The sequence below is a fragment of the Hippocampus comes genome, unplaced genomic scaffold (assembly GCF_001891065.2).
Source record: "Hippocampus comes isolate QL1 unplaced genomic scaffold, H_comes_QL1_v1.1 scaffold275, whole genome shotgun sequence".
NCBI classification, from domain to species: domain Eukaryota; kingdom Metazoa; phylum Chordata; class Actinopteri; order Syngnathiformes; family Syngnathidae; genus Hippocampus; species Hippocampus comes.
Window position 1 is genome coordinate 1,148,035 of NW_017804971.1, and position 27,219 is coordinate 1,175,253.

The window sequence follows — 27,219 nt, forward strand, 5'->3', positions numbered from 1 at the left end:
CATCTTCTCAACTCGTTGCCATCAAACGATTAATGACAGAGTGGTGAAATTTGCTGCGCATTTTGCTCCCCCCCCCCCTTTTCCCTCGGAAAAGCCAGTTTAGCTTTTATTGCCCCAAGAACTGTCAACATTGGTTTGGAAAGACCTGGGATGATCCAATCGCGTTGCTTTAGGGAAATAGGGTGTCTGAACCGTGTTATGAGAAGGAGATGGTAATTGCATGTGTATTTGAGGGATTCTAAATGTGAGGAATTTATTGGTAGCTTTACATTGTAGCCGAAATAGAAAAAAAAAAGACTTCTTTTAATTAATAAATCAGTTATGACTTGGACAAGACCTCTGAGTTGCTGAATTTACTTGTTTAGTTATGAGGTCATGATGGATAATTGAATGCTTCCAATTTTGTGGGCACAGTTTGGGTAAGACCTTTTTGGATGCGCAAGGCAAAGTACATTACTGTCGAGCATGACTGGATGAGGTTGGTGGAGAAGAACTTGAACTCAAGGCAGACATCTATGGATGGTGAACCAAGATCCTTTTACTGGTACAGCATCAGTGACCAATCTCAACAAATTATTATGTAAATTATATTTGAGGTGCTTCTTGGCCAAACAGTAGCTTTCATTGACTATTCTGGTATCCTGTTCAAATGCAATGGGTGCAAATAAAAGGTTAAATGTTAGCCCTGTCATTTACCAATAAAGATAACCCGTAACCTGATAACATGATTAGATGTCCACTGTAGTGACCTCTGTCCCTGAAAGGGTTTTTCATTGAACGAGCTTTTAATTCAATTAAGGATTATTTTGACATCTTTACAATTTATACATTTCTACGGGGACTCAGGTTTCCTCCCACATCCCAAAACATGCATGACAGGTTAATGGACCACTGTGAATTGTCCGTAAATCTGATTGTGAGTACAAATGTTTGTTGGTCTTTGTGTGACTTACGATTGGCCGGCAACCAGTTCAGGGTGTATCGCGTCTACTGCCCGAAAACACCTGGGATAGGCTCCAACACACCCGCGACCCTTGTGAGGATAAAACGGTTCAGGTAATGGATGAATACTGTTATCATCGGGAGGCTTGTTTCAAAAATTCGACTTATACCCAACAGACTGATGAATTTATGCTGCTTTGATTTGCATTGCCTCTTTTGGAAAATCTGAGAAAGTCATTCGAACAATAAGTCGTACCAATTTATTATTAGTTTGGTCCAAGTATTGCATATGGCCGATGGATGTGATGCAAATAACAAAAGAGAAAAAAGAAGTGTCCATTTGAAGGAGGGGTTTATTTGTCTTCAGTTAATGACGCACCCAGCGACTAATTGGCAAAATGTGTCAATGCTTCCGAAATGGATTCGGTTTGTTTTCCCACACTGCTGAGAGCCAGAATGTCTGCTCACAAACACTATCTTATTGCAGTTGTCAGCCATATATTTTTGTTGACCTTCCACACATTTCTCCTGAGGTCGAACCTTATAAGCTTGTACATTCTGTCCTCTTTGCCAGTTTTCCCGAACACAGCGAAAAATTACATTAATCCTCCATCTTATTTCAGTTTTGTGCTGTCTTTTCTTAACACATATATACTTTCAACTTCTCAAATGCATCTCAGGCCATCCCGCTCGTTTAAATGTATTTCTCTGTTTATTTTCTTGCTTTTATTTTTCGACGTCCGCCTTTATTATCCGGGTGAGCGCTTGCTTGTCCTCTTCAGTAAGCGACACGCAGCCTTTGTCTGGCACGGGTGTCACTCAGCTCTGCCAAGATGATGCAATTAAAAAAAAAAAACAAAACAACAACTGCAGATTGGAACAGACTGTGAGAACAACGGTGCAAATTGAAACAAGTGGGCGTCATGGAGCAAGGTGTGAATGGTAATAGATTAGCTCCTTGAAACAAATACTAACACATACAGCCACACGCGTACAGAGAGTAGCAGATTGAGAATATGTAAATCGGATGCAATCAACAAGGGCCTGATGAATAGTTTTATTTATTAAACATATAGGTGATTATGTGGAATTTGATCAGAGCCGAACAACCACTGATCCCACGCTTACGTGTACGTGTTGGCTTCATTTAAAACTCTAAATTGTCAATTAGTGTTCATTTTAAGTGAGATTGGCTGACACAATGTGATAGCAACTATACAGTACAGTTAATCGGCCAAATTATTCCAAAACTGAAATGACACACAGACAGAACATACAGTCCCCTCCAAAAGTATTGGAAGGTCATTTGCGTTTTTTTTTTTTTTTTTTTAAATACAGAATACATTTGGGTTTAGCTCGTCGGCCTCACAGTGCAGAGGTGCATGGTTCGATTTCGGCTCTGGCCTTCCTGTGTGGAGTTTGCATGTTCTCCTTGTGTCTGCGTGGCTTTTCTCTGGGTACTTCGGTTTCCTCCCACATTCCAAAAACATGCATGGCAGGTTAATGGAACACTCAAAATTGTCCCCAGGTGTGAGTGTGAGCTTGGATGGTTGTTCGTCTCTGTGTGCCCTGTGATTGGCTGGCAGCTAATTCAGGGTGTCCCCCGCCTACTGCCGAATACAGCTGGGAGGCCCTTGTGAGGATAAGCGGATCAGAAAATGGATGGATGGATGGATGGATGGATGGATGGATGGATGGATGGATGGCCATTTGGGTTTCAGATCAAAAGGGAAGATGAGACCAAAGTTCCAAATTCCAGCTTCTATTTCATGCGAGTTAAATCTAAATGTGTTGAACAAGTCATTTCCCTGCATTCTTGGTGTGCGGCGAGTTTCAGGTAATGCCAGAGTCTTCTATTCGGACTACTAAAAATGTGAGGATTCATTGGCTTGACAAGCTATTAACATCCGAAATATGGTGCCACAGGGTGGGTGGCCAGTGCCCGGGGCGAGGAAAACAATTTGATCCCTTAGGACAACACACTCCTCGGGTTATCATCACAAACATCTTGTGAATGGATATAAGCACAAAAAGCTCAAGGAAATGCATTTGCAAATATACAGACGGCAAAATGTTGAGTGAAGGAGAATGGCTTATGGCCGAGTGTTTTTGATTAAATTGCCTGTTGCATTCTGACCACCGGTAATCTGAAGCACAATATAACTCAGAAATTGTAATACAGAGAAAGTAAGCGGAGTGACATCCCACAGAGTTGGGAAATTTCCACCTCAGTACTCGTTTCTATTTGAATGATTGTCAGGTTTCCTTCGTCAACGTTCTTCGATTTAAAACAGTTCTAAATGTCAACACAATAACGGTAAATACGTGAGTCAATCTGACTAGAAAATGTCTTTTACATTTACTAAATTAAATGGAGTAAAAAATATAAGAAAAAGCAAGTAGCACATTAAAACTAATACATCATTTTTTTTCACGTAAATCCGGGTAACTTAAATCCATCCATTTTTTGAACCGCTTATCCATCCCTGTATTGTGCTGCAAAGGCTTTCACTTGCGAAAATGTTAGCCTTCTCCATTCTATAATGTAAAGCCCTTGCAAGCAACCCGACACCATTCTTGCAGTGATCTATGTAGTGGCATTTGAGGAGCATTCCCCGTCAGGATCAGTTGATGAACTGCACTCCGCTCCAGTCCAACTTCTCCGCTCGTCACAAAGAAAAGCACTAAAAGTCACACCGTGCTCTTTGAGAGGATGTGTCAGCACACACGTGTACATGAGCTGGTGTTGGGTCAGTGGTTTGAATTAGAACCAGCGACAAAAAAAAAAAAAAAAAGGGGGGGGGGGGGGGGGGGTGCAACATACTTTGATGGTAATCCAGATCAGGCACTGATTCATTTTGCCGGCTGACTGCTAGCAAGTATTGATTTTTAACCCATATACATCCCAAGATACAAAGCACTTGGGCACACAGGGGGCTTTTTCATTAAACTTGGCCTCAAGTTGGGTCAGTTTGAGATTGGACCAAGTTGTCGTCATAAACCCCGTCCAATATGTCAGCCGTATACAGGCTGGGCAGTTGTCACGGTGCAAAATACCAAAGTCTGGAACTCACTTCCACCTAACATCCGTAATATTGATCCTCCTCCAACATTCAAATCCCGTCTCAAAAGCCACCTATTCCAAATTGCATTCTCCCTTTAAATGACATCTTTTCTTATTTATAGTTTTATCTGTGGTTTTATTCTTTTGTGCTTGATTATAAAGTGTCATATATGCAGTTGCATATATGCTTATATATTATATGTCATATTTTATATTGCATTCTGTACTGTGTACAGTTCTTTTTTTAAATTATTTTTGTGCATGCAAATACTTCGTTTTTTTCTTTTTTTTCTATTTCTTACCTCCAAATTTTGCTGCTGTAGATTGAGAAATTCTCCATTGTGAGAGAATAAATTTGACAATAAAGTTGTACTTGACTTGATCAAGGTTTTCTTGTCTTATCTTATCCTTGAGTGTTTTGAAAGGCGCTTATAAATTAAATGTATTCTTAGTCTTATTTATTTTTTGATTCATTTTTTTTTTGTTTATGTGTGTGTAGTAAAACGCACCACTGAACGGTTACATGATAAAAAAAAAACCTTTAATAGCCTTTGAAATGAGCTCAGAATATTTGACCTGATCTGCATGATGACGACGATGTGCTTTTCTTTGTGACTTTAAAGGCCTATTTCCACCTCCAAAATTTTGTCAAAACTACATGTTAAACCACTTCAGATTTCCTACATTACAATTTCCTCATTGTTTGTAAAAAAAAAAAAAAAGACGATTGCCTTTTTATAAGTGTTCTTTCTGCATATCATACTCTTTAATCTCACACAGTTGTACGCTCTGTTTTTTCCCCCACATTAACACACCAGATCACGTGTGTGGGTTTGAGGATGAGCGGATCTGCGGTTTTTCACAAGACCGAAGCGACGTCTTTGACTGGACGCGACAAAATCACCTGACTCAGAATCCCAAGCGGTCTGCCAATACAGGCCCGGAGACGGATCGCAGCGGAACCAAAGAAGGTGAGGAACGGGGAATTCTTTTCATTCAATGTTCGACACAGTCGTGCTGGGTCTCTGAATGCCGTTTTCTTGTTCTCAGGCTACTACATGTACATCGAAGCGTCGCGGCCACGAGTTCAAGGGGACAAGGCTCGTCTGCTCTCTCCACTTTTTAACGTGACCACGGTCAGGGGCCCCAAGGGCTCCGGCAGAGTCCCTTACTGTGTCTCCTTCTATTACCACATGAAGGGCAAGCACATTGGTGAGTGAATGAGAGAATAACATAGGCCTTGAGAGGCCCCCCCAGAGAAATGACATGAAACATTGAAACATGCAGTGCATGCAGTGCATGCGGTGCATATATATACGGTATATATTGTATTTTATATTTAAACTAGACTCACAACAAGCATCCAGCACCATATGGTGTTTTATGGCAGAATTTCATTTTAAGTGTATTATTCTCTACCAAAACAATTTAGGCGCTCTTGGACATGTGGGGAAAAATTTTAGTACTTAATTTTCCTTACAAATTACAACCCCTCAATCCACTGTTACAAGTTCTAAAATGCCACAATATGTCTCGTCCATGTCAAATTAGCTCCGATCATGCAAAACGATCATTTCAAGTTCATTTACAAATTTTTCCCACGGCTAATTTGACCTATAACATGTTCAACTCAAGAGAGAAAGTAAATAAATGAATCAAATTGGTTGCACAAGTTCTTTTTTTTTTTTGTTCTAAATCATTAAACATACCATGGAACACAGTGAAGACAGTCATCAAGAAGTGGAGAAAAAAGACATGACCAAAGAAATTGATGATAAGATGAAATGAAAACTGGTTAGGGAGGCTGCCAAGAGAATGACAGCAACACAGAAAGAAATACAGGAATTTCTGGCAAGCGTGTGTGTGTGAGTGAGTGAGTGAGTGAGTGAGTGAGTGAGTGAGTGAGTGAGTGTGTGTGTGTGTGTGTGTGTGTGTGTGTGTGTGTGTGTGTGTGTGCCCTACCATTTGAAAAAGACGGGTTCGACTTTTACATCTACTCTAATATTGATCACATAATACCCACTCCAAATGGTCACATGAACACAAGGCCTGAAATGTGATCAAAACGGCCATTAAAAAAAAAAAAAAAGCTCTTAAAAAGTCTGCAGATGTTCTGCCATTATGACCGCAGTCAGTTTTCACTTTCAAATACGATCGCACTGAAATTTAAAGCGAATGAAACATTTGTTCATGTTATGCCACTTGACATTTTGCTGCTTTTGCCAAGCATTTTAAGTGTCGATATCATTGGGTTACTATTTGAGCTGCCTTGGTATGTACACACAGCGGTATCGCTTGATGGTTCTAAACACGTCCGTCAAACTGTAAACAGGCCATAAGCGGAGCTACGTGGTGCCCGATGGTGGCCGCGGCCAACACCGCTCCGCGACGGATTGACAAGTGAAATCCAGGAGGGTTGGCAAGTTGTGCTTCGGTGAAATGTTCTTAGTTCTGCACGGCCTTGTCCAAATCTCAGCTTTGTACTTGACTCACACTGGTTGAGCTTGACGTGTAGACAATAGCGAGGGTGGGTGGGGTCTTTGTACGTTTCCACTTTTTACCAGTTTTGTGTGTCTGTGTGTGTTTGTGTTTGTTTTTCAAATGGGCAGTGGGTGTGTGATTTATGGCAATGGCACGACAGTCAGTCACTTGGGTAAGCTGTTCATCATCATATGCTCTGTCACACAGCAATAAGGCATGCAACTAACTCTCTGAGCCAGCAGATTTCCACACACACACACACACGCACACACACGGGATGTCAAAATAATGGTGTTAAACAGTGGGGACAAACTAAGATATCCTCACTGAACGTGTTCATATGCATTGATGTGTAATATCTGCAATAGAGGGGTTGCATAAAACTGGTTTTGCCAATTGTTTCGAAAAAAAATAAACACGTAGCCTGCTTTTTTTATATATATATATATATATATGTGTGTGTGTGTGTGTGTGTGTGTGTGTGTGTGTGTGTGTTATTCAGAGTGTTTTCTTTCGGAACAATTGGTGTTGGAAAACGGTAAAGCCAACAGACGTAAATGTTAAACATGATCAATATTTAGGATTTTAAAAATCCTTTTCTGTTTGGGGACGGAAAAAAATGATGTAAAAAAGTTAAAAACAATTAGAAAACACATTTCCAGGTACAATGTCTGTAAAATATCATCGGGCCAAGTTTGTATTTTCATCATTATTATATAATTATTGTCATTTTGGGCTTTTTGTGGGATCTTAACTTCACCAAGCACAGGAAGCAATAAGTCAAAGAGAATATATGAGTTGATTTGTTTATGCAAAAACGACAAAACTGAGCTTACTGAATTTTTTTGGGGCGTGGGGGAGTTGGCGCAAGGGCCAAGGAGGAACCCATTCAAGTTTGGTGCCGATCCAGTTACAGTCTGCTGGCATTAGGGCCAAGTCAATTAGTGTTCCATCAAATCCAGGAGATTTAAAAAAAAAAAAAAAAGCTTTCTGTCTGTGTCTTTCGGCATGGAGGGGCACGGTATTATCAGGCACGTTGTGAGCCATTTTGGAATCAATGAAGACATTTTAACTCTTGGCTGGTGATTTCTCAGATGACAAATATTGAAGCCTTGGCACTTACATTGCTTTTGTATTTAGGAAGACTTTAGGATTGAGGACCTAAACGCAAAAGAGACATGTTTACAAAGCTCATATATTCCACGACAAACACGGTCATTTTCTCTTGAGGCATCTATAAAATCAAAGTTCTCATCACTGGTGGTCTTGTTGCGATGCTGTTTCACAGCAAGCCAACATCTGTCACCTCGCACTTGCTTCCGATTACAACAATCTGTAGTTGACGGCAAGCTCGTCGACAAGATCCCCTTTCATCGACGCTGTCGTTCGCTTCCAATCTGTCGTCATTTTAATTGCCTTTCTCTGCCCTTGCTTAGGCTGCAGCCGCGTAGTGGCTGCGGTGCTCCCCACGACAAAATAAAGAAGTGGGGAAGGGGTACTGCGAAAAAAGGAGTGGGGGGGGAGGAGGGTGGAGCGAAGTGGAAAGGGGACGGCATGGAGGATGAGTGAAGCAGCGTTTCAGAAAAAATGTTGTAAAGCTTTCTAAAGAGCTTGAAAGGCTGTGTGAGAGTGATGTTGAAAAAAAAAAAGACTTGAACAGAAGGACGGCTGAAAAGGCCATCAGCACATTGATGTACGCATACAGTCAGATGACACAAAAAAGCACCGTTAGCGATGCACATGCACTCGACCAGTTTGAAGAGAAAGTACGTGCCTATTGAAAAACACACTTGGACTGTATATTCCCGGTTTTGCTGTCCTTGGGCTATTGCGTTGTGAAACAGAATGTGCGACATGCAAGTCCATATCTGGTGCCGTGAATCGTTTGGGTCAACTTAGTGCAACTCTTCGCTGGCAGCAGCCCATAAAACAGTTGAAGAAGTTTCTGTGGTCCTCTTTTAGTTTGGCTCAGTTTTTGCACAGCGCCACTGGCAAAGAAGACTTGGAACTGTTTGGATTGTTTTGAGAGCAACAGTGATGGAAGGCAAATGAATGCTTATTTAAATGAGCCGTCACTTGTGTGATGGTCTGGTTAGGATTTTTAATTAAAAGAATTCCGGTGTGATTTAAGGGACAAACATTTTGGCCATATGTTGATTCGTGTGCGGTTAAGATGGCGAGAAACTTTTTGCGCTTGTTGTACCTCAAAGTAACAGAGTTCATCATTGTTCTGCATACAATGGAAGGGCAAACGCACAAAGATTTGCAATTAAAAATACTAAAGTTTAAAAAAAAAAATTCCATTGGAAATGGAAATAAAAACAAGCAGTTGCAGGTACAAACCGTTGCCATTATGCGCGTAGCTTATGATGTATTTCCCCCAAAGGTGACCTGTGCCATTTATTTACTCAACTGCAGATAGGGCGATGCATTTATTTGCATAAATACATTTTGAAAAGCATATCGAACACTATTATCGGCACATTACAATTTAAACACTAATGCGTTCATGCAAACAATTACTGTCCCCATGGCCTGTGACGACTACGTAGAGCAGCAGAGATCACCGAAAACATGAACGTTACCCCTTTAACCTGCGACCATAAATCCCAGTGTTTGCCGCGTCTCACCGCGGGAGCCAAGTTTGTTCGTTGAGTTGCCCGTTTATTCTAGAAGTCTCAAGGCGGATGAGGGTCAGGCCAAGGAGACACTGTCAGCGTATCTCTTGACCAAATCGAAAAGTTGCACCGTGTGTGTTTGTCTTTGCGTGCATGTGCGTGCGTATCAATTTTTGTAAAGACAGCACAGAGCAGGCGGTAGTGAGAATTAACATTCGTCTTCTTCCAACATTATATTCCAATACAAAATGTCAAGTAAGCGTGGCATTCATCATGAAATGTTTGTGGCGTGCGGGTCCTAAACTTGCCTTGTCCGTGTGCCATAATGACTTCCTTTGCTTTAGGGTCATGGAGTTGTCCTTACGTTCCTAATCCAAGGGCGTTGACACTTGGATCATTCATTTCAAGTGAACGCAATTGGCTCTTCGTGTTCTTAATCATGATGTTGTAAGCCTTGGTTTGTCTTCAGTACTAAGTATCTGGCGGCCAGAGGACGGCATCGTTATGAATATGATGTATTGAATTGTTTTTTTTGTTGTGGGAAGCTGGAGGCTGCGCAAGCTAACTTCAGTGGGAAAAATAAAGCAAAGCCACAGATAGCTTGCCAGTCCATCACAAGGCACACAAATAGAGACAGACCACCATTCACACTCACTTGTTCACGGAACCAGAAGTCAGGCGAGTGAACCAGTATGCCATTGGTGACAAAAAGTCAACATTGTTTTTACAGTGGAGGTCTATAGCGGCCAAGCTAGGTCACGTCTCAGGTTGTGTTAGCACAGGTATTTTTCAAGAGGAGTACCAAGTGAATGGAGTTGAACCAACAGGATTTTAAAATCTTAATGACTTTGGTGTCATTTACACTACTCTTACCCTTGGCACACATCCCTTGCGACAGAATAAAATGTTAATTACTTACTGGCTTGATTATTTCAAGGCTTGAGTCACATTACCTCCAAAAACATGCAAATCTCACCCTGGAGAGTAGGTGGAACATTTTGTGGGCATATGGAGCGATTAATTTTTTGGGGAAGGAAAAAAAATGACTCTCACCGAATGGAAATGCATAAAATACCTTAGCACCACTGCCTACGCATGTGTTAAGAGACTGGATGTTGGTTAATATTGCACTTAAGAGCTGTCTGGGAATTCATAACAAGATGAATGGTTCTTTAACAACTTTGAGGCCTAAGAAAGTAGGAGGAGTTGTGCTCTGAGCTTGTTTTGAGGACCTCAGGGAGGTGGTGTTATGTTATCGCAGTCGTTACTTGGCGTTGTGATAAAAGTGAATCACTTTTGTGATGTTAAAAATTCGTACGGATCGCCAACCAGTCGCCACGTATACTGTAGTGGCGTCATTTTATTTCTCCGAGTCGCCCAGGAGGAAGGTGTTCCACTTGTTGAATGATATTAAACGTTATTAGCGCAATGTCAAATGTTATGTGAAGCAAAAATGTTTAAAATGAAATCAACTGAAATTAACCTAACACTGATGTTTTTGGAATGTTGAGGAAAGCCAGAGTACCTGTTAAAAAAAGGCACAGGAAGAATATGCAACATGCAAAAAATCACTGTCTATTAAGATCCATTAATACATTATAAAAAAAAAAAAAGTAAAATATTTTCCCATTGTAATTGAATACGGCTCTTGAATTGAATGCCATTATATAATGTGCTATATGTCCTTTGAATGTATTTCGACATCTTTCCTAAATAGGCCATGCCTTTTCACAGGCACTCTCAATGTTCTTTTGAAAATAAGGAGCATCGCCTCAATGGATTCCATGTTGTGGACCAAATCGGGTCATCAAGGGCCCGACTGGAAGAAAGCATACTTTGACATCAGTCCCAGCGGACCATTTCAGGTAAGAGCGCAAAATGAGATCAATATCCCAAAGCTATTGTTTCATTGTTCGAGAAAAAAAAAAAGACATCAGCACGCTTATGACGAGCAGATGCAAAAGTCCATGTCTTGTAAGTCATGACAAGAGAAAACAACAAAAATCATGCATGACAGGGTCATGGATTATTTGTACATTGCTGAATGGAATCAATAAGAAAAAAAGTCTTTACATGTATAATTTTTTTTTCTGTTACCATCAGTCAGATCTTAGCACTGACCTTTTTACTACATATACCGCTTCCCAACTTTACATGTTGTTGAATGCAAAGCCATGACTCGACCTAAATTTGTGACCCACTCATCTGTAGGAGTGACCTCGGAACAATTTTATTGATTTTCTCTGAACTGACAAACAAGTTCAGGCCCCCGGGATGTTGCAACTGTACTATTGCGAGTGTGTTGGTCCAAGAAGTAGAAAACAAAAATGAAGATTGATGAGGCTTTTATTTCCAGGGTATTACATGGGATTGCTTGTTTTTTTTTTTGTCAACTCTCTTATCTTTGGGAGGCTTCATCTACTGAGGGGTTCTTCTCACTTCCCAAGAGGGAAGTCTCCTATGCAGCCAAGCAAGAAAAGCGGTGTGTGTTTGTGCGTGTGTGTGTGTGTGTGTGTGTGTGTGTGTGTGTGTGTGTGTGTGTGTGTGTGTTTGCAACACTCTGAGGCCTGCTTGGAATAAAAAGAATTGAGCCTGAGAGTATGTTTGGAATTTGATAAAAAAAGAAAAAATTCTGATGAAATTCACCACAAGTAGTGAAAGAAAAGTTGCAGAACTCTCACGGTGAGCTCACAGAAGCTTACTTGCACGTGGAGATGCATTTTGACCGTTTTCAGTCTTCCTTGTAAATTGCGAATAAATCTCGGAAAGTCGCTGATTGCTGACAAGGTTATTGAATCCATTTATTCCAGTGTCATAAAAATAAAGCTCAAAGCATCTGTCATGTTGGCGCCTTTGCCAACATTTGGGAATGATTTCCCTTTACGCGGCGGGATCCATATAATCTGTTAAAGCAATCTGGAGATGAATCAAAACTAACGAGAGGAATGAAAAAGTATCACATGTCTGAATCGACCTTAGGTTTTGATCCAGGGAGTGAATTTTTTTTTTTTTTCGTGCAATACATCATTTTGAAGATTTGGAGCATTTTGATATTTTTGGAAGGAGGTACATATTGATGAATGAGGACTTTTTGACTGAACATCAGGCTGCTTTTTCTGCTGAATGTCAGCAACAAGCTTGTGCACACAGCTGCCAGTGGATTATTTGCCTCATCGAGAATGTGCTGATCTCAGGGCGCTCAACAAGGTTTTACGCTTATTTTACAGATCAAAATAGGATGTGCGCACCCAATGACACAGCCTCTCGGAAGACTTACCGGTAATCCTCGCTGCAAACCGGGAAAGTCATGATGCACAGAAACTTGGCTGCCCACATTATAGTTCAATAGTACACTGTAAAAAAAAATAAATAAATAAAAAAGTTGGGCTCACTCAAAATGGCAATGCTTCGATAAATTCCGATAAAAAAGTTTGGCGTGTCAACAAAATGTTTCATGTTTTGCTAATGTTGCCATAAACAACAACTCTTACTTTTACATAAATGACCGTTTTAGCCCCCCAAAAATACAGGTTGTGTTTTTGACAGTGTATCTTTGATCCAATATGACAGAACAGAACTTAGAATACGCACATTTTTTAAACTGCTCGGTCAAAAAAAAAAAAAACGAAACAAAACAACAACAACAAAAAAAAAATCTACCAAAAAAACCTTCCCAAAAAAATGTGTGTTCAAAATGGGTTGACCTGCTGCTTGGATCGATTTGCAACTTTCTGGTTTGTTTTACACAAAATAATTGAATCAACAATTTCAGGAAAGATAAACATAACAGCTTTTTCTTGGCCTGCAGCATGTCGGTGCTCCCAGTTAGTTCCCTCCGGATGGCACGCAACAACGAGAGTAAAGATGACTCAACATGGTGTGAGAAGTCAATTTCCCGGAAATTTGAACTGAAGTTATTTGGTTGTTTGTGTCAGGGTGCTTAAGTTGACAACCACGTGGTGTGAAAAGTGGTGAGGGAAAAAAAAAATTGATTTCGTTCCACCACTCTCTTGAGCGTTTGTTTTGATCACTCGATTTCAAATTTGTGTATTTTGCTCTGTCTGGCCTTGCGCTGGAAGGCAGTGCTGACTCTTCGCCTGCTCTCTTTTGCACCCCATTGCAAAGCTGATGAATAATGGCTGCATAATGAACACACTTTTCCACCCAAACAAAAAAGAAAAAGAAAATTCGGACACTTTTCTCATCTGAATGTACTTTCTTTCTGTGACTGTCATTTTCTGTCCTCAAAAAGGACAGTTAGATCTGTGTCGTTAGTCCTCACCATTGCAGGAAAACAATGCTCAAAAACACACATTGTTGAATCAAACACCTGTCTTTAAAAAAAGAAATCACATCCACCTGCATAACCACCTCATTAGATCCAATTCCATTCACATCCACATATACAGATGCGTGCGCACACACACACACACACACACACACACACACACACACACACACACACACACAACAGTCTCCTATCCCCTGCAGCAATTAGCTATGACAGGTCAATTAGCATGTTTATTTATGTGCAGGGGATGCCCACAAGTTGTGTTGTAATGATTCCTGATTCTCTCAGTGTGTGCGTGCAGAGGGGGGTGGGCGGTGGGGGATCGAATTCATGATGAATGTAGACTGAAGACCTTACCGGGGGGGTGGGGGTGGGGGGTGGGGTCTGTGTGAGCCCTTCATTAACTTGGTTTCTGCAGCAATGTGCTTCCTTCACTCGAATGGGGAACATTGTGAGATGTCTGAAAGAGTTCAGAGGCAGAGGTACGCGTCCTCTGAGATGGTGGGCAGTCTCAGCGGTGTATTGATTGAGCAATGTAATGAACACCTTTGGTAAACTCTCTCACACACACACACACACACACACACACACACAAGAATAGGTTCATTTCTAACGTACATGGCTCACATGGAGAACACCTTGCAGACGAAATCCATTCTTTCTCCCCCCCCCCCGAACATTTTTGTAGGCAGCAATACACATTCATAGCATTTTGGAGTGCATATAACATCATTACTGTGTAACCATGCAAGCATGGCCAACGTGTTAATGATTAATATCCATGAGGCAATGCATGTGCGTTAATATCAAATTGCTCCATCTTCCCCCACGGTATGCTTCTTCCAAGTCAAGACGAGAGTGCGTTCAACATGATGCGCGGTGTGCGGATTGTGTTCCAATGTATGTCGACAAGTCTGCTTGGTGCCATTAATCAAAGTAAAAATGTAAACCAGGGATTGGAATGGTAATCTACCACCACAGGCAGACACGGTATGCAAATTTGAGCAAATTACTTCCAAAAAAATGTGAAGAAATTAAAAAAGAAAATTGTCCGCTCTTGCTAAAACATACAGCAGTCTGCGGTAAGAGACAAAAAAAAAAAATCATGTGGCACATATTTGCAGCATCAATAAAGTGATTATTGCATCTTAAATATTCATCATATCGAGACTCGTAAAACAAGATGGATGAGGGAGACACGTGCGAAAGAAGTGCGGTCTCCTTGGCAACCGAGGAGAGCGCATACGTGACTTCCAGCGTTCATGGCAGTTGTGGAGCGCCGTATATGTTGATCTGGAATAATACAGTGAATCTAGATAAGAATCAAATAAATGTGTTTACCAATCGTCATATTTGCCTCTCCCTTCGAATAACGTTCATACTCTGCTATGGAGCAAAAAGATCTTGATTCATTTCCAAAAACAAAACAAATTTGGATAGAAAAGCAATGACACCGTAGCAGTGCTGGAAGACCACAAGACTGACTTCCACGCATCACATTAACCCTTCCAGGGACAGCGATTACTACAGTGGACAGCATATCATGTTCTCAGGTTACAGGGTGCATGAAAGGGTTAAAGGTGCGCATATAGTATCTTAGACTTCACCGAATCACATCTGTTTGGTGGTTGCACACATATTTCCAGGTTACGCATGAACGAGCTGATTTAACCCTGGAGAACCCAAGAACCCTTTTCTTCTTTGGAAAATGATGAATTATACATTAAATGACTGCTATATGTTCACCGAACACCAAAATATGTTTTTTTTCAAATATTCAATGCTTTAATCCTAATTTAGGATTAGGGCCAAATTTGACCCTTTGGGATTTAAGGGTTATATTTCAGTATCAGAATTTATAGGAGCCAAATTTGACCCCGTGGGTTCTTCCAGGGTTTTAAGCGCGAACTGGAGAATATCCCCCGAGATGAATACTGTCCAGGTTTTGTTTAAATGCTTTTACGTTGATGCTGTCACAATGCTGATTACGTCTGGTAAATGGTCTTTCGTTGTATAGCGCTTTTCCACCTGTTAAGGCCCTCAAAGCCCTTCACACTGACTTCACATCCACCTTGTGATGCATCAGGACCAACTATCTTGCCTCAAGGACGCTTTGACAAGGGCCACGCCGCCTCCATTTGTACGATATCAAAGGATCGCCGTGTTATATGAATCATCATTTTGCTCCTCGTGGAATCTTGAAGCAGACACGCCCAATTGGATCGTCTCGTTGAGCGTACCAACTGATATGCGATTTATAACGACAGCTTTATGCTCATGTGCAAAGCCTGTCCTGTTATTAAGGTGGACCAACAGCAGGTTGAGAGGCAAACCAAATTCAACGCGGTCCTTAATGAGCGGCAATAGAACATTTATTTATTCATGCGGGTGACTCATCCACTTGTTGCAGGAAGAGTAAATTCCATTAACGAGTCTGTGACGTTCCATGTTTGAGCCGAACTGACTGGTGGAATGCATTTCAGTTATGTTTGATGGTCACTTCAAGATGTGAGAAAAAACGCCACAAACGGGAGTAGACCGGCTGGTATAGCGAGTATATAATGTGCTTAGTTTCTTCCTAAATGTCAGCTGCAATACTAATGAACCTCTGTTGGTATTTCCTAAAAGATATTCAAATATGATGCGGTACATTATTAATGCCACCCAAACTACACACGCGCAGCAAACACATAACACTTGACATTTGGACTCTGGCTGAATTAATCAAGTTGTTTCTTTTACCTTCATGAATTTAAAATGCCATTTTTGAAATCTTTTAAGGCAAGATATCCGAGGACTTTTAGCTGTTGAACGTATGCAAACGCGAAGTGCGGTGAGTGCCATGAAAGCGGCGCAGGTCATCTGAGGTGCACCGCTAAACTACGTTTTTTTTTTTTGCTTTAGCCCTTCCTCTCACACTGTCCCCTCCCTTCTTAAAACTTTGTTATGTATCAGGAGCCGCAGGGTGAATCCCATTTCTCTCTCTGACCGTTTATTTTATTTCTCCATCAGACTTCTCTCGCGCTCTCTCTCTCTCTCTCTCTCTCTCTCTCTCTCTCTCTCTCTCTCCCTCTCTCTCTCTCTGCTCTGCATTTTTCTTTCTTAACATCGCCTCCGGTACGACCGTCTGACATACTCATCCAATTCTGTCGGTCCTTGCCACTCTTGTCGGTTGTTGAGCGCTTGTTCTGTTCCAATCAATAATAATGATTCATCTGTGTGATGTTGACAATGGCAATTACCCGAATGAACTGGTTGCCGTTTTATTCTGGTTTGGATTTTGAAATGGATGGCTGTGTAAAAAGCTGTTTTGCCCTATAGCTGTTACTGACTTCCAGTGTAATGCCTACTTACTTGATTTGTTTTTACGGTCTATCCATCCATTCATTATCTACGTTTATTATTTGTCTTCAATAGAAATAAAAAGCGGCGGCACGATAGTCGACTGGTAAGCACGTCCGCCTCACATTGCTGTAGATTAATTGAACACGTTAAATTGTCCCTCGGTGCGATTGTCAGTGTGAATAGTTGCTCGTCTGTGTGTGCCATGCGATTGGCTGGCACTCGGTTCAGGGTGCACCTCGCTTATTGCTCGTAGACCACTGACAGAGGCTCTATTACGCCTGCAACCCTTGTGAGGATCAGCGGATTAGAAAATAGATGGATGGATGAATGGATGGACTCCATGCATTTTTCACTAGCTTTTGTGGTTGCTTTATACTGTATTGAAATGTTTCCTGAAGAAATTGTATTAATGGTCCACACTGGGGCCTTTCTTGCTGTTTTGATGTCAACAGCAGCCTGTTTAATGGGCCCTGCAAAAATTATTCCCTGCTATTTGCTGAAATTCAGTCCACACGCCTTTATTACTCCCCGCCTCCACCCCCAAAAAATAATTAATTGAATGTTGGATTTGTTTTCTACTTTCAGAACATGCACTTATTGTGTTGTTTTTTTGGAGCAAATCCCAGTCTAGCCACTTTGCATGAATTAGAATGGGAAGTTGAAAAATAACAAGTCCCCGCATTGCTTCCGGTGAAAGCCTGTAATGTCGTTGAGCAAAGCCTGAGGACATGACCGAGGAGACAACGGGGTTTTCACGGGCTCTGCTTGCTCACCGTGACAAGTACACTGACATTAGCATATAAACTTAGAAGATGCCCTTTTAAGTTTCAGACTCCATGTGTAATGGTGTGTGTGTGTGTGTGTGTGTGTGTGTGTGTGTGTGTGTGTGTGTGTGCGCGCGTGCTCACTTGATCTTTTTGGGAAGTTAGGTAAATGTTAAATGTCAGTTGCATTGAGTTCAGGCAGTGTGCGTGACCCGTGTTCACCTGTTGTTGGATTGATCACATGATCCTCACCTGTGAAAATGTCATTTTTTTGCCAGAGATTCTGTACTATATCGCCTTGCTTTTTGTGTGGTGTAATACTGATGTCATGCATTACACTGGTCTGCATTAAAAAACAAAAAAACCCCAACAAAAATGACATATTTTCAAAATCCGTTTTTCACACCGAAGGCAGCGGTACCATTCATTTTTGCCCCATATACTCCAGTTTTTCTGTTACACGCTATGTGCTTGATTTTTTTGGGCCATTCTGCTCAGCTACTCGCTAATTATTACTAGTTGTTTATATATATATATATATATATATATATATATAAACAAACTGGTAACTGTCCACGTGCAGCCTTTCATCAAATAATCAAGTGAACCATTATCTTCATTATTGTATGCCAAGTACTTTGTGGATACAATTACTCTTTTGCCGCTGCACTACAGTGAATAGTTGCATATCAAATATTGACACCAATGCTCTGTCATTTTGTATGTAGTTGGATGCTGCCAAGCTTAACATGTCCACTCTGTCAAAGCAAAATATCAATTGAGAGGAAAAATCTTCCTGAAAGGCGTAAATAAATTTGTTAGGCAGTACGCGGTCAGCCTGCTAGCTGAACCATGCTGCTAAGTGAAGTTAGTCATGTCTTCATTAAATGCTAACATTCGCTAAAAATGTCCACGCTGTCATTGTTAGCAAGTTCACAAATGTTGCTCTTAGCATGTGCATTGTCTGCTTGCAGGTCATTTATATGTTTAAAAAAAAATGTGGCACCTCGAAACATCATCTAACATCTACGTACATTGATTATTAAGTTCAATTGAAAATCGTCACGTTTTTGATGAAATGGCAAGCCTCAAAGGCACCTGATTGCGTTATTGACTGTTTTGAATCCATTGTATTCCTGTGGGATACAAGAAACTTTCTTCATTCATCCCCTTCTCAAATGTCAGAACAATTATCGTATTTATCGCCGAATCCTCACTAGAGTTCTGAGTTTGAAGCAAATGTTATCTGTGTCAGCACATGCTCCCTCACATGGATGCTTGTTTCATGTCGAGATTGTCCCCGCAGAGAAGGCAAACTTTTTTTCTGTCCTGTGTGCCGCGCACTGACTGCACACGCCAGAGGGCTTTGAGGTGCTGCCACTCGTCTCAGCAGCTCCCCTTGCTTTGTTGCCACTGCCAACAAACGTGAATGTCTTTGAGAGCATGCCACTCCTCCCTGTCCCTCCGAAACAAGAGCCCGGCCAAAACCCGACTGCTGTGGAAATACTCAAATTGTTTTCTGCTGTGGAGATAAACACCATGTAAATTCCTGAAAATGAAAATCGCCCTTTTATGAGCTTTGGTTTTTGTTCTTAATTTTGTCATTATTGCACCTCCAGGGGAGGCGCGTAACCAAAACAACGTTTTGTTGTTGTTTTTAGCTTGCCGTGCACATTTCAAAATTGCCTCGCATTGTCAGTCAGCAGATCTGCGGCGGCGATGGCTTGTTATTGTTCCAGCAAAGCGCCATCTGCCTCGTGCCTGCAAGCAAGCCAATCAGCGTCCTGTCTGAAATTGACTTAGTTTCGAGCTACCGGCCTCGATGCCCGTTCTTTTCAAGAACTTCGACATACATCCAAAATCAATAGAGAAGCTCATAAGAGCGTGTCCCGACTTGCTCCAATGTGGACTACCCGGGGGCCATCTTGTGTTTCGTGCGGAGTTTGCAACCTGGGTAGAGTTGTTATTTATTTCTTTATTTATCCCAAGTCACAATCTCCCGCAGCCTCGTCCCTTGCGGCCGCGTCCCCTCTCGTACGCCGACTGCACATCAATGGCAGCGTTAAAGGTTACAAAGCTCGACAAAGCCGCACTTTGGTAGCGCTGCCTCGAAGCTTGACTGGAGCTACTTTGATCCCAGAGCCACGCGCTCACACGCGCAGTCGACTTCCTCAGTGACACGCTTCTCCAACAAGGACTTAAAAGCGAGCACATTTTACACGCGTGTCACAAAGTAGGCTGTGTAATTACTGGTGAATGCCAACTTGTATGTCAGGCGCATGAAGCATCGTAGCAACCTTCTGTGACCCATAACCTCATTTTTACATCTATTTACGGTACAAGCTGTAAAACCTGACATAGCTGATGAAGTGTTCCAAAGCACTCTTTAGTAATTCCCTTTGGAAGATAAGAGAGACTCAATACAGATCATTAAAGCAAGGCCTTCATTGCCAGTCATCTTTACCTGCCGATACTTTGCAAAGAAACCTCTTTTTTCCTCTTCTCATTATTGTGCCCAAAATGAGAGGGGGAAAAAAAAGTGCAATCTCCAACATGGAACACAATCCATTCTGTATTGGCGGGTGATCGGAAATATACAAACTGCTGCTATCGTAAAACCGTTCTGACTGAAATAGCGATTTTAACTGTCACGGAAGTGTAAAGAGAATCTAAAAGAAATAGAAACTACTATTGAAACTACTTCACTTTTGAAGATGCCTGACCAACACTTCATGGAGAGACTCGCTGTGTTTTATTAACCTAATTGTATGGAGTGTTTTATAAGTGACTGTCAATCAAATGCTACTTCTACTGCCCCTAATGCCACTTTGTCTCGCATCCGTTTGATGCCTATGACGACAGTAATGACATGTTTCAGTGACGATGAAGGTGCTCTAATACACCACCCAGAACCTCTGCTCCACATGCTAGCTGTCAATTCTGGCGTTTCCCCGCCTCACATTTTCACACACTCGGGGCAACAAAAATTGGCCAGACCAGCGTACGGTCCAAAGGGAAGTTGCATTTTCGGGCTGTTGGCATTCCTTGCTTGATTACTGCACATTGCAATTGCACTGGATGACCACAGATGTAAACAAAGATGCTTACAAAATCACGCAAAATTATTTTTGGAACAGTCAAAGGCTGAATTGCCAAAGTGACTTTGCGAACAAAGTGACTGAAAACCCTTTGGAAAGGCAATATGAATTATGTTACAAGATGCTGGCCCATTTGCTTCTGTGCAATTGGTTATGCATCTTATTTATGCTCAAGGAATCCGTGCTTGTTTGTCAAGGTCACTTATTAATCTCTGGCTTTCCATCTCCCAATTATGTTTGCATTGTCTCGAATTATGCACCAAGCTTAATTTTGACTTGCAAAGACTTGCAAGTGCACTGATGCATGCAGCCATGCCGTAATAATGACATGCATTGACCCAGCCGATGAAGGTCGTTTATAGGTCATGCAAAAGCTTCGCATTGACCATTATTTCAAAATGTGCACGTTGAGAGACTTAATATAGGTAGGACCTGTCGTTTTAGAAGTGTGTGCAGTTGCCTGTTGTCAGGTGGACATTTTCATGCTCAGATACACATTACAGGTATGAGCACCATATTTTTTTTTTTTTTAAGAGAAGCATCACTGCTTTGTTTATATTAATTCATTTTATTAATGTGGAAATATTTTGTGAGTATTTTTATATTCCATAATTTTATTTCTTTGATATTTGTATTTACAATTTTCGACGTCTTCACTTTACATACTGTCGCTAATCATTATATTGTGATATGATTGTTGGCAAAATATCTCTGAGCAAGTCCCATTTTGACTGTCATTTTGTTGACTAATTTGGAATTTTCGAGCCTTGATCCTGATTCATTTGCCACAAGATGGTAAAACCAACACAGCCACAAATCTCTCCCATGATATGCACCACAATTATTCCTCGGACAAGATGACTTGTCATCTTTTATCCAAGTTAGGTTTAGGCAGTATCTGCTGCGGTTGTGCCATTATTGTTACTTTGCTCCAGCAAAGTTGTTTCCTTGTTTGTTTGCGCTCCCCCTCTGTATATTCCAGGCAGAATATGCTCCGCTTTTGATTAGCTGGGTGCAATGGGCTTTTGGAGCCTCGGCACACCATCGTAATTAGACTGTCAGTCAAAACCAGATGGCTGCTGCCTGAAATGGGAAAGTCGCCTGAAAGTTTGTAAATGAGTCTCTTCTTTGTGTTTATTTATTTGTTGTTGTGCTCGCACAATAGATGATGGCTCCTCCACATGGGAGGATTAATGGACAAACTTGTGATCGGATCAACCAACTTCACACCGATCGGGATTGATAGTTATCCCAAATCTTACTCTTATACCAAGAATTTGTCTGCCTTAGCTTGTCAAATCAAAGTCAGTGGGTAGGTTCTCCATCGTTGCATGAAATGTTATTTATTTATTTTTTTACATGGAAGCTATTACGCTCTGGGTGATATCACCCATTATGGAATCGCATAATTTTTTGCGAAATTAAGTCAAGTCAGGGCACGTTTATTTATATGTTTGTGCATTTCATACACAACTCAAATGTGTGACACATTATCAAAAGTCCGACATCCAAAAGTATCCATAAACAAAAGAGTTAGACATTCAAAAGCAAAGAAAAGTAACTTCCTAAAATTGCTAAGATAATAATAATAACAACAACAATAATAATAATAATAATAATAATACTGTAGTAGGAAAATGAATAAATATTAAAAAGTGTACCATGGAAGAACAATTCAGTGATTGAAAGAACAGTAGCAGAATTTTAAATTCTATTCTATAGCTCACTGGGAGCCAATATAAGGGCCTGAGGACTGGAATAATGTGTTCTGAGCTGAAATTGATCCAAATCAATCAGCACACCAAGGTTCCAAACTTGGTCTTTGGTTTTTAAAGACAGAGAATCCCAAGTGTGTGCTCACGGCAATCGTTTTTTACATTATTGTCGTAGATAATTACCTCTGTTTTGTTTTTGTTTAGTTGAAGGAAATTTTGGTTCATTTCATTATTAATTTGTTCTAGACAGTGACACAACACTTTCATTGAACTTTTGTCATTTTTAGGGACATTGATAGATATAGCTGCATGTCATCTGCATCGCCCTAATAGCCAAAATTGGCATTCTGAAGAATTTGATACCAAGTGTCGCACAGGCTGACCAAAAAGGGTCCAAGGACTGAACTTTGAGGGATCCCACACGTCATGACGATTTGATCAAATTCAACCTTCCCAAACATTGAGTTCTACACTACATCTTTCCTTTTTTAAAATAAATGCCATTTCAAGATTTAATCACAAACCTTTGTCTCATTTCGTCTTGTCCAGATTGTTTTTGAAGGAATCCGAGGGAAGGGCTTCGAGGGCGACATTGCCATCGATGACGTGTCTATCACCATGGGCAAATGCAAACAGCAGAACACTGTTGCCAGCGCAGGTAAGACAGGTAAGATAGATTGAGGTGTGAAGGGAACATTAATTGCATGGAAAAAACACGCAAGATCCGTTTGTCACAGCTTAATGAAAACCACATAACTCATCTCAACTTCACATATAGCATATGTACCGTGGTGTGTCGTCCTAACAAAGTGTTGCACATGAAACAGAGAAGACAATAATTAAAATGATAGCACAATTGTAAGTTACTAAATGAAATACATTTTCAAATTAAAATTAAGATGAGAAAATCGAATATCTTCTGATATCTCATGTAACTAATTTAGGTAACCAAAATATTAGACAGCCCTTAAGATGGTCAAATTCCCTCCCGTGTAATTTTATTTGTTATTTAATTCACATTTCCCTTCCATGACAAATATACTTCTACTTTCACCCTCTAACTTTCTCCACCCACGCTGACACTTTCTACCTGTTTTCCATCAATCGACTTGATTAGCAGTACACCTCTGCGGAGCTGCATCCTTAAGAGCTCTCATCAGACATGAGCAGAGAAGTGTTCATCCTGGTAAAAGTCAAATGAAAGAGAGAGGTTTTAGTGTAGACGGAACAAGAGTGTAGTTTGAATCGTGCATGTGCATGTGCGTGTGTGTGGGCACATGCAATAGGCAAAAAGGCATTTGAAGCAAAGAAGCCATTGCGAAGTAAGACTCCAGGATCACCATATAGGGTCAGGGTCTCAGTTCACTTAAAATGTACAAGGTTTAAAATGACAGACAATTCCCATGGGAAAAAAATAACGTTTTTTTTCACGACAAACAAATCAGAAGTTGATCAATGGAAGTAATATATAATTAGTAATATGGCTGCAAGGTCATTGTGAAAGTGAGAAAACACCATCACAGCCAGCCGGACCCATGACAACATCGAGAAAGTGAATTATTAACACCCTGCTTTTTTTTTTTTTTTTTTTTACCTCTTCAATCCACAGCTTGCCATGTGCGCGCACGTGCGCTTGCCCGCTCGTGTGAGATGCGGCACATATGTGTGCATAAAGACACTGGCGGATACTTTGAATAATGGATGAAGGTGTAAACAGGAAGGGGGGGAAACTCTTGAGTGCTTCAGAGTTCTCTGAGGTTGTCCTGCAGGTTGTGCGCGAGTCGGAACACTCCGTGCAGGCAGATGGGTAATTATCAAGCAGGCGGGCGGCTGAGCGCCCGCTGTAAGACACAAACGCTTCTGTCGGCCAACGTGCAGTTGGTGAGCTAAACACCAGGAATAGCAAAGCATTCGGCTCAAATTGTGCTTGACGGGGATTCAAAGTCAGAATAACGTTTGATTCAGCTTTAAAACAAATATAACGTAGTGTCTATCCATTGAATGAATCAAAACACTGAACTACTGTATAATAATAAAAAAATAAAATGAAATAGAATAAACGGGTTGATCAGCTCATGTTTTAATCATGTACAGCAATTGGTTTCAGTCTTTTTGGAAATAAGCAAGCCTATTCATTGTTAAAATAAATAGAACATAATGTACACTTATGCAAAATAAGTAAATGAAATAAAATAGAATAGAATAAAATTAATCAATAAATAAATCACATCTGTACAAATGAAGTGGTGAGAGTCTGGTGAAATTATGCAATGGTGGCCATGCATTTGCAGTGTAGAAGGAGTCTAACAGTCAATGCCACAAAAAGGTTTTGTCACTGATCATTTTTGGGGGGGGTTATAGTAGCCGCGGTTTTGCAGGTGCAAAGGTCATTTTTTATTTTTATTTTCATCAATTTCCAATCATGGCTCACCTGTTTTCTGAGATTGGTCATGTGACATTTGCAAACTGAGCCGTGATTGGCCATTTTTCTGAATGGCTGTGATGTCATTTTCCGTGGGAAAATGGCCACCCACTGAAATGAATGAAAATGGCTGCATTTTTGCTGCTTAATTCATATTCTGCAAACACAATAGAAATCAGAATTCTACGTTTAGAATCATTCATTGGCTTTTCTCTCTCTTTCTTAGTTCTGATCGGCGGCTCACAGGCGCGCCCATTGGCCAGACGGGTGACCGTTATCCTCGGCTGCATCGTCGCCTTGCTCTGCAGATGATGAGTGGTTGACCACAGCGCCACCTTACGTCTGTGCTGACAGACACTGCCCCGACTCGCGCTCTTTCTTCTTCTCTCGACCCGACACCCAGAATTCTTCCCCCACTCGCCCGTGTCCTCCCTGCATCGATGATCCATGCAAACACAGCCTTTACTTTATTGAAACACTTTGCTCCGATGACATATTATAACAAACATATTCTTATCATATATTTAAGACAAACATGTTCTCTATTAGTCCATTAGATTTCCTAATAGCCATGTCAAGTGTCCCCTCGCCTTCATCATTAGCCTACGTCGACATGTATGACCCCCCCCACCAAAGTGTCGGACACTCTACCAAAGATGACCTGAGGGAAAAGCACGAGGGATTCCGGGGAGCTGGCGAACGACACAGATAACGTGGGTGAATTTTTCCTTCTGCTGACCTTCGCCACCAGCCGAGCCGCCGAGCGACAGGAAGCTTAAGCTAAGTGAGGAATGAATGAATAAACTGGCAAGACAGAAAGAGGGCACAGAAAGGAGGGGGAACGAGGACGCTTCTGGTAGCCTCTCTGCTCGCCACAAAGAAAGTAAGATCGGTGTGGATTATACGTGTACATTAATCACTATATATTAAATATAAGCAAAGTTTAAATATAAGCGGGGGTGTTGGTGAAGGACTCTATGTACTGAAATTAAAGAAGCACAACATTTATACGATCTCTGTTGTTCCTTTGGGTTTTATTGAATTTATGTGACGTCACAATTTGTCTTGAGCAATTCCCTGTTTTTTTGATATTTTTGGATTTGTGTCGGCCTCTATGGTCAATCGGTGACATGAGTGTTGTGACACAGGTGTCAGGTGTTACCCATACCGAGCATACTGTGTCTATATGTGGTATTGAAAGCCGAAAAGTGCAACAAGTCATTGAATGTCCCGTAAGGAGAAGCTGGAGATGTGTATGTAGCTGCTGTGAAGAGCGAATTATATGTTCAATTCACCTTTTCGCTAAGCCACGCCCCTGAAATGCAGCCAAGCCAAACAGAGTGCAGTATAGAACTCAAAACCTGAATGAAGATAAGTGCCATAAAATAAAATAAAAAATGGATATATGTGAATTGAGAACCTGCACAAGAGATATTCAGGTTTCTGGATAAAGTGATATGACCATCCGCATAATCAATTCAGTCCATCAAAAAAATCACTTGTTCGCTTTTTCCAAATTTGTGTCATCCGTTCAATGTAGCTCAGTACTTCTCAGCACTCCAATCAAATCGCAAACATAACTTGAATAATTTGTGGCTTTTGCAAGCTACGCAAACCATTTGAAGGATTAGTGACAAGTAAACAGAGAGTTTGCTAGCTTTAGCCGAAATGTGTTGCTCCTTCATATCATCATCCTCCGGCTCGGTCCTTAAGCGATGCTGTGATTCAATTCTGTTTTGTGTGATTTCCTCGTGTCACATTGAAAGAATGGACGTGGCCTTCGAAGGCATTCCGGATCACACTTAAGCCGGTGGAAGCTTGTTGACTCCGACAGTTTGACGGATTCCGCGACGGTAGTTAAGGGGGCGGGCCTTGGTGAAAGGTGAATTCCGGAATAAATCTGCCGACATTGTTTTAACGCTTGAATGTCTGTGTCCCGTGAACAGTCACACAATTATCCTTTGCTGTGCAATGAAAAGCATGTATCGCCGCGTAACTGTTCATTTTCACTGCCAAGAGAAATAAGTTGATTTTTCTTGATATATCGCATTTTGGGGTTACATGCTTTGCATTGCATGGTATGGATATGATTGTTAAAATCGAGCAATACTCATATCTAGAGCTCCGTAACCCATAGTTTACGATTACATTTATGGTAGCGTTTCATCTTCTTGTCCACAAGGCATCAGGACTGAGTTTTAATGTAAAATTATGTGTTTATTCATCCAGGTCTATACTGTGAGTACAACTGTAGCCCTGTTTAATCATTCATTAATGTACCGTACATCAATGCTAATTCTTTTTTTTATTATTATGGTATGTTTTTCAGCATTCTCTGTATTTCGTCTCTGTCACCTCATATTTTTAGTGTTTTTTTTTTTTAATCTCATTTTGCCTTGATCACATGCTATTTGCTACAGTGTACATCATAGTGTGTCAATGTCACTTTTTGTTCCCGTGTCTGTCGCTCACGCTGGAC

At 41.0% G+C, this 27,219-nt stretch overlaps 1 protein-coding gene across 4 annotated transcripts in view; it reads left to right on the top strand.

Moving 5' to 3' along the window:
- mdga1 (MAM domain containing glycosylphosphatidylinositol anchor 1) overlaps nt 1-25,369 on the top strand; it is a 165,525-nt gene extending 140,156 nt beyond the window's left edge. For 3 of the 4 annotated variants that reach the window (XM_019891665.1, XM_019891672.1, XM_019891647.1), the window contains 5 exons: nt 4,825-4,977; nt 5,057-5,218; nt 10,840-10,970; nt 22,868-22,985; nt 24,967-25,369. In XM_019891665.1, coding sequence (XP_019747224.1) covers nt 4,825-4,977; nt 5,057-5,218; nt 10,840-10,970; nt 22,868-22,985; nt 24,967-25,052 — 650 coding nt within the window. In that variant the 3' untranslated portion in view covers nt 25,053-25,369. The remainder of the gene's footprint in view (nt 1-4,824; nt 4,978-5,056; nt 5,219-10,839; nt 10,971-22,867; nt 22,986-24,966) is intronic. The other variant, XM_019891655.1, reaches the window with a different exon arrangement.
- Nucleotides 25,370-27,219: the final 1,850 nt, after the last annotated feature.